This window comes from Apium graveolens, chromosome 7 (genome assembly GCF_009905375.1).
Source record: "Apium graveolens cultivar Ventura chromosome 7, ASM990537v1, whole genome shotgun sequence".
NCBI lineage: Eukaryota > Viridiplantae > Streptophyta > Magnoliopsida > Apiales > Apiaceae > Apium > Apium graveolens.
Window position 1 is genome coordinate 222386819 of NC_133653.1, and position 7961 is coordinate 222394779.

At 34.1% G+C, this 7961-nt stretch overlaps 2 protein-coding genes across 2 annotated transcripts; both read right to left on the reverse strand.

Moving 5' to 3' along the window:
- Nucleotides 1-590: 590 nt before the first annotated feature.
- On the reverse strand, nucleotides 591-1517 carry LOC141674499 (uncharacterized). Its single transcript, XM_074481206.1, has 5 exons — nucleotides 1403-1517; nucleotides 1243-1324; nucleotides 1038-1174; nucleotides 793-949; nucleotides 591-717 (listed from the first exon to the last, which is right to left on the reverse strand). Exons 1-5 carry the CDS (start codon nucleotides 1515-1517, stop codon nucleotides 591-593), a joined length of 618 nt encoding a protein of 205 aa, XP_074337307.1.
- Nucleotides 1518-3544: 2027 nt separating this feature from the next.
- On the reverse strand, nucleotides 3545-6461 carry LOC141670582 (beta-fructofuranosidase, insoluble isoenzyme CWINV1-like). Its single transcript, XM_074476513.1, has 7 exons — nucleotides 6036-6461; nucleotides 5356-5940; nucleotides 5087-5247; nucleotides 4709-4868; nucleotides 4386-4623; nucleotides 4155-4245; nucleotides 3545-4060 (listed from the first exon to the last, which is right to left on the reverse strand). The coding sequence occupies exons 2-7, from the start codon at nucleotides 5933-5935 to the stop codon at nucleotides 3860-3862; spliced, it is 1431 nt and encodes a 476-aa protein (XP_074332614.1). The 5' UTR covers nucleotides 5936-5940; nucleotides 6036-6461; the 3' UTR covers nucleotides 3545-3859.
- Between the last annotated feature and the right edge of the window lie 1500 nt (nucleotides 6462-7961).

Here is a 7961-nt window from a genome sequence, read left to right on the forward strand (position 1 = left end):
AGCCATGCAGTAATAATTTTTTTGTCATGTAAATTATTTGGTGCTTTCGTACATACTTTCTCCAATTTAATGTTCTTGAATTTTTTTCCCCAGAAGAGTTCTCTGCATTGAAACGAAGTGGCTCCATTTTTTCCGTGCTCTAGTCTTCATGTTTGTAGATTTGCCTGTGTCGGGTGTCTGAGTGGCTCTTGCCTCATGTTCCGTATCCTGAACAAATATACAAATGAATTTGTGAGCCGAAAAAAACAAATGAAAATATAATAAGTCCGAAGATGACATTTAAAACCGAGATTTCTTCCATTTCAGCAACATTCATCTCCACTGTACGCACTGTGTTGGGATCATGGGTTCCGACAGTTTCCACTTTCTGAACGATATCTTTAGCCTCATATATGGTTGATCCTTTTGTGAGGTTGTCTTTGGTAATCACAAGATTGATTGTGTACTTTTGTCTCAACAATGTATTTACGATTTCAGGAAATTTGTTTCAGGAAATTTATCTCCATCTTTTTCCTAAAAATAGAATACAAAATAGCAGAAGTAGAATGAGTACAACATAAAATACAAATGTAGTTGATAGTGAAACTGAACTATATATCAGCACAATCTGTTTGCAAATCAATGACAGCTTTGTCGATTATGCGGCTGATTTCATCATCTGGAAACACAATTGCCAGTGAGCCAGTATCGTCGGAATAAAAGATGCATAGTCTGAACCTGTCATTTAAATGTATAATATTTAACATTAGAATAGTGAATAAAAACTTTGGGTGAACAATACTATGAAATGACCTTTTATCAGGGTATGGAATAGTTCTGCCACAACTGTTTTTCTGCGAGCAAACAAATTTTCCACCTACATTCTCTAGTTCAAGATCACAACCTGTACACTTCTGGAAATACCAATTATTTTGGTCGCTGAACCGTTTTGCAATTACTTGACAGTAAGCTGAAGGATGTACAAAGATACATGTATCACAACCTGTAAGTTTACGCAAATGAAACTACTGGTTATATTTTCGTTCAATAAAAAAAACCGCCAACCTTTTTAAAATATGCGTTCAGGGCCTTGATCTCCTTGACAGTAAGAAACTTTATAGTTTCTGCTTCAGTTGTTGGTTTTGTAACAGTAACGACAGTACTTGGCAATTCAGCTGTCTTTTTCTTTCCCCAACTATAGCATACATTATTCAATAGGTGAATGAAACTTTTGCAATAATGGATACGGTGTATATAAATTACCTTAGTTTAAGCTCTGTGACACTATAGTGATCCGGGTTTATAAAGATTCTTGTAGAGGGGTAATTTGATAGATGTGGCACTCCTGCATTGTTGTAAACGTGTAATGAAATAGTTGCAGGATATAAGTTATTATTTAGAAAATTAAGTTCAATTCAATCACCTTCGTAGTGACCAACCCTAGCGCATGAGATTATAATGAAAGTATTATCTTTATCAGTCTTGCTAAGTTCCTTCTCAATATGTTGCCCAAACAAATCGAACAATGTCACCTTCATTTTGTTACTGTTTACGAAGAAGTATCTATATTACATCAAAATAAATGGTATATAATTCTAACCCTTTATGTGGTTTTTTAATAACTAACCTTCCGTCGGAGATTTCAAACTTGAATCTGCTTTTCCCGACTTCATCTTTGTTGGTTATGATTAATTCCTAAACATTCTCCACTTTTCCCACCATATCTAAAATTATAAATTTGGTTAGACCGATTGTACGAACCATCCAATATATTAAATATTTCAGACGTTACCAATGAGAAATCGATTGTCATTAGCAATTTTCTCCATTTCAGCCATGTCAAAAAGATCAAATGCATACTTTTCAATTTGCAATCCTTCAGTAAATCTTTCACAAATTCAGTGTGAGGGGTGAAAAAAATATGGTTCTTGGTCCTCACGGGCCGAGATGTTTCATCTCCTACATAGTCTTTAACCTTGAAATTCTTCACAATGTAAATGTCTCCCTCCTTTAGTGTTTTGAAATGATCATCACAATGTTTGGAAGATGCAAAAGCATGGATTCTGTTATTCTATGAGAAAAAAAGTAATAGTAATTAGATGTTGCTCCAAATGTAGTACGCAAACTATTACTAAAGCTTTAAAACAATTTTGATGTGGTTACAATACCGAATCATCAATCAGTATCATATTTATTCCCCAGAACTCCTGTCTTTCTCTGTTTTGACCTTTCCAAAAGGACTGAACTCGGACTCTACACTTCCACTCATAAGTTGTTGTGTCAATAGTATCCAACGGGTCGTAAACAATAAGTTCAATTTACGCACAACTGTCATTATTACAAAGCTAACAGTTTTAGGAAGTAATAGGCTACAGATAGGTTATTCAATTCATCGAATAGGCTACAGATAGGATCTGTCTAACAATCAGGATTTGATCAACTGTTGTGATATGATTATTCATTGAAAACTTCAATATCATCCGTTGACGATCGTTAGTCATCCTTTGATATATACAATTGATTGATTATCCATTGAAGTTAAAGCATTTATCCGTTGATCAATTCAAGGCCATCCGTTGGGAATGACTTGGATGATAAGTTAAGACTGCAAGATAAATCAGAAGGTGCTGAATTATAAGATCTTAGTTGATTAAGATATGTAGAGTGTTAGAATTATTTTATAACATATCTTGTAATCGATAGAGGACTGATTTGTAGCTGTGTAGTATATACCCACAGAATAGGTTATCACAATGCGGTGTGCACAGCTCGAGTATTTGTATAACCTAGAAACTCTTAAGAATATTGTTCTTTAAAGAGTTTTGTAACAGTTTATTAAAGATCAATATAAATTGTTATTTGATTCATCTGTTCTTACTTAACTTTCATAACATATCGATTTGTTTAGTAATTGTATTCAAACCCCCTTAAACAATTAATTTAGTGGGCAACACATTACATCAATTATTATATATGTAAATGAGAAGATGAAGGCCGTGAGTTGACGCCTCTCGTATCATTTCAATCTATTTCAGTTTTGGTGAGACCGTTTGGCTAAAATCTTAAATAATCATATATACATCACATATGATAAAAACTGAAAGTATGAAGTAATATACATATAAGCATAATAATGATTATGTTTAAATTCTTTTTTTTAAGCTATATTTTTTTTTGTGTTTTTTAGTTAATAACTATGGCCCAAAATACCCACCAACATTTAAACTAGTACAAAATATCTATCCGACATTTCATTTAATGTGGTTAGCGGATTTTAAAATTTTTCTAGTATATTATAATTTTTATTTTTGTAAAAAAATTAAATACATGGTCATTGAATTTTAAAATACGTGCACAAGTACAAAGAATTATAAAAAATCAATTATTTTTGACTTTTTAATTTTGTATTAAAATTTAATATTTATTAATTAAAGTCATTATTAAATTTTAATTATTTAAAATAAAAAATTTTAACTTTTACCGAACACATCCTACTTATATCAAAATTTCTCCAAACGTTTCATATCACACAGTAATACTGACGGACCCTATATCTATATCTATATGTAACTTAAAAATTGAGTTGCACGTGTAAAAAATAATTGATTTACATATTTGGAATCGCACATCACACTTGTAAAAGAGTAATCTATTCTGCCTCCAATGCACATTGGCCATTTAGTCCATTCCTCCGGATGATTTGTATATTCTGGTTCTGGGACGGTGGCTTTGAACGAGAAATTTCAACTAGGTACCGAATCTATAAGGATGATTAATTTGAATAATGAGATTCTTAGATTTCAGAATGATAAGATTCTGAAATTTGAACATGCCTATTCTCTAAGACAATTATTTTTGGCTATTATGGTTCTAGGACACTTTAAACTTGTGATCCAATGTTGCTAAGAAATGATGCCTTGTTCATGCTATATGCATTTAAGCTTGACACAACCACATCAAGGCTGCCGTTGTTGAATGCATACACATGAGCTTCTCTCTCAATTGCAAGTGTTGGATAAACTCTACTTGTGATGCAAACTCTCCCTTCTCCTCCAAAACTCTCTATGACAGAGTGGTCAATCTAAAAATAAATTAAATTATTTCGAAATGTTAGAACAAAATACATGTTATCTATAGTAGATGCTGATTCAGATTATTGCACAAATTTTACATACCAAGCTTCGTAGTGAAATCGCTTCATGTCGCGGATCTCTGTCAACAAAAGCTCCGTATGTAGTTTTATCAACTCCTTTCCTCAGAGAAGACCTGTAGTTGAGCTTAATTAGAATTTTGAAGCATAACTTTAATTCTTTCAACTACAAACTTGAACATTTTTGGACTTTTCATAAGAAAAGGTCTGACTATTGTATTGTTGAAAACTGGAGGATGTATGTTTGGACACTCACCTGCTCTGATCACTACACATGAGCACAACATATCTGTTATCATCTCTAAATATTCTAAAAAAAACTGCAGTATGTTCAGTCAAGTCCTTCGTAGCGAATATCAGTAAACCAAAAGGTCCAACTTTGCTGCTGACTGCTGCACTTTTTTTGCTACACAATAGCTGGGGATCAACTGCGTGTGCGTCCATCATTTCAGAATCTATCAGGTTTGGTAGTTTAAAAGAGATCTCTACATCGGCCTTTTATTAAAATTAAGAAGAACAATCAGAATTTACACTTTTATTACATGTATAAATAGGAACTGAACTAGAAGTAAACTTTTCCTTGTGAGGCTGTTACTACTGGAATTTCAAATAATGACTTTCCTTTTAATTTCTTATCTTGGAAACCAGTATGCTCTCCATGTAGTCTTTTAATTTCTTCGACTGGCAACTGAACTAGCTGCCTTCCATCTTTCGCAAGGTAGACTTCGCGTGGAATAGACTGCAGAAAGTTTTTTGAAGTGAGCAGTAACATGAAATCTACTTGTATTAATGCACAAGCTATTTAGTTGCAGAAAACTGATTCAGATTTCTTCCTAGATTGGCATAAGACAAGCTTTTGATATAGAGGTAGCATCAACTATTGAAATATAAACTTCAATTCAGAAAGTATAAAGGAGTGTCATCAGTAACATAATTTATTGTTCAAATAAGAATTACCTGAATCCCGGACCATCCTTTCTTGATATCATCTGCAGAACTATCAGACTCATTTATCCAGCCCCATAAGATCCTCCTATTTTTTGCACTCTCAAAAAATGTTTTTGATGCATAGAACTTCCCATAATCATATCTTAAGTCTAAACTAATGTTCCTAAGTCCTGTTTCAGGAATAAACTTTTCAACGTCAGGCATATAGGTGCCAAGTGTATAGTAGTCATGAAACTTGATACTTGCTTTCAATACATACTTGTATTGAGGACCTCTACCTGAAGTCTCAACCCCTTCTCTACTATTAGTAGATAACGGATAGAAATCTGGGCACTCCCAGATACCAGTGTTTGCTTCTGAATAAAAGGGGCGATCATACATACTCCACTTTTTAAAATCATTACTCTTGTACAGAACTGCCAATCCGCGATCACTCTTCAAGCTACCAACAAGTACCCTCCATTTTCCATCTTCACCTTGCCAAGCAGTTGTAGGGTCTCTAAAATCATCTTTATTGACACCATTAGGCCGCATCATTATAGGGTTATGCGAATATTTTTTCCAATCTCTAAGAAAAGGGTCAGATAGATTTTTTGGCATTGCCATATTTTGAACCTGCTGATTCTTAACATCAACTCCAGTGTAAAGAATCACAGGCTTCTGTCCAGGAAGGATAGTGACAGAACCGGACCAGCAGCTGTTGGCGTCAAATTCATTGGTCGGATAGAGAGCATTGTTGAGATGAATCCAATTGATTAGATCATATGATATGGAATGTCCCCATACAATAGTTTTACCAAACACCGCACCATAAGGGTTGTGCTGGTAGAACAAATGGTAAATCCCATTATAATACATTGGACCTGCAATAGCATTTAAAATTTAAAATTGAAGTCAATTTAATCTGAATAACTGATTACCTTACTGTGATACAGGTAAAAATAGCAATATAGCGTACCGTTAGGATCTATTCTGTCCCAATCATTCCCACCAGATCATCGCACCATAATATAAAACAAATGAAAACAAACTTATTCAAATTCAAGATTAGCACTTCAAATATATAAAGAAAATTAGCACTCCAAATATACAAGAAAAGTTAGAACCTAGTGACGAGTGAGTGTGTGAAGTAGTACCGTTCAACCAGTTCTTTGGAGCTTGAAAGTGGTAAGATGTTCTGCTTGAGAGTTTTGCTTCTCTTGTAGCTTCAGGCTGAAGATACTGATGAGAGGCGTAAACTTCATTCTTACAACAAAGCAAAACACAGACAAATCCTAAGAGCCAAAATGTACAATTCTCCATATTTTCCTAGTCGAAAAGGTTGTGTACTGACTGACTGAACAACACTGATTTTTATAGTCATCAAGGTGCTGAGGCGAGGTAGATATTTATAACAATCAAAGTGAGCCCCTGGAGCACTGAGATTATGAAGCAAAGTTGTCATGAATGAGAGAAAAAGTTAAAGTGGGACACATAAGGGTGCCAAATATGCCTAATATCAAGCAATTTATACATTAATTGACACCTATAAGTCACAAGTGATAAAACCATTATTATGATAGGCCACACTGTTACTTACCTGTATCAACTTCCACTTCCTTACTGAATTCACATGCATGCCAACCTTAGGTAAGCAATGTATCACCTGCAAGCCCAGGCAGTGTTAAGTTTATAAGTTATTTTAGCACAGAAATATATTGATAGATGTGATTTAAAGCGCAACTTAGGTTTAATCGGTACATTCAAGTATAAGGGATAGTCTCAAGTTCAGACTTTTTCAAGACCCTCTTATTTTTCAAGATTTTCTAACCATGTAGGCACTTGTTCTGCAGTCACTACACATGCTGTTAGAAGTTTTAAAACCATGGAAATCAAATTAGGCGTACTGTGTCATTAAAAAGAACTGTTTAGATTAAAACTAACTAAATTTTGAGCGGTGAGAATATGATAATGTGATAACAACTAAGAAGTGCCAGAAAGTAGCAGCATTGATGGAAAAAAACTAAACATGACAATGACACTACAAATTCTCCTTGTACTTGTTTGGACCTTTGTATATGTGTATCAACACCACTAAATTTGCAAGTCATTTGCTATTTTGCTTGTGTTGGAATTTTGGGCCATAACACAATGGACCATCCCATATAGATGTCCCAACTCAGTTGTGTGAAAGCACCTGTCATTCTTGGTACACTCATTCCATATTTATAATATAAGCATTTTGGTTTGCCATTAATTCATATTCATTTTATAAAGTGCTAAAAAGAACAGACTACTCGTGAAAATTACCCAGGTTGTCACTTAAATTTCAAGCTTTAATTCTCCATGCTTGAGTTATTTTTGGGTTTTCGAAGAATCAAAATTAGATTCCATCATGATTCCGTGAGCCAAACAGCCAAACAACAAGTTTTAATAATCATATTGAAGCATAAAACGAGCTCTACCCTTCTAAGTTACCATTTTTTCTATTTTGAGTAATTTTGATTTTTGACTTTAATAAAATGATCAAATTAAGTTAATTAATGATCAATTCGAGTCAAATTTACAATTAGTGACCTACTTCAGTTTTTTTGACGCAGACAGTCAGGGAGAACAGAACTTTTCTCGACCATTTCATGCTGGACGACGAATTTATCCTGCAAGTTACACATAAAATATAGTTACTCCTCCTTCAGAGCAATGTTATCGGATGAAGGCCAAAAATACCACTTTTTCTGAAATTTGTGACCAAAATACCAAATTTGAGAAATGCGGCCAAAAATACCGACGGAATATCCTTTCTTAGATTGGGTATTTGGAATACGCTTTCTCAGATTGGGTATATGCCCGATTACCCATTCTCAGATTGGGTATATGCCCGATTACCCATTCTCAGACTGGGTAT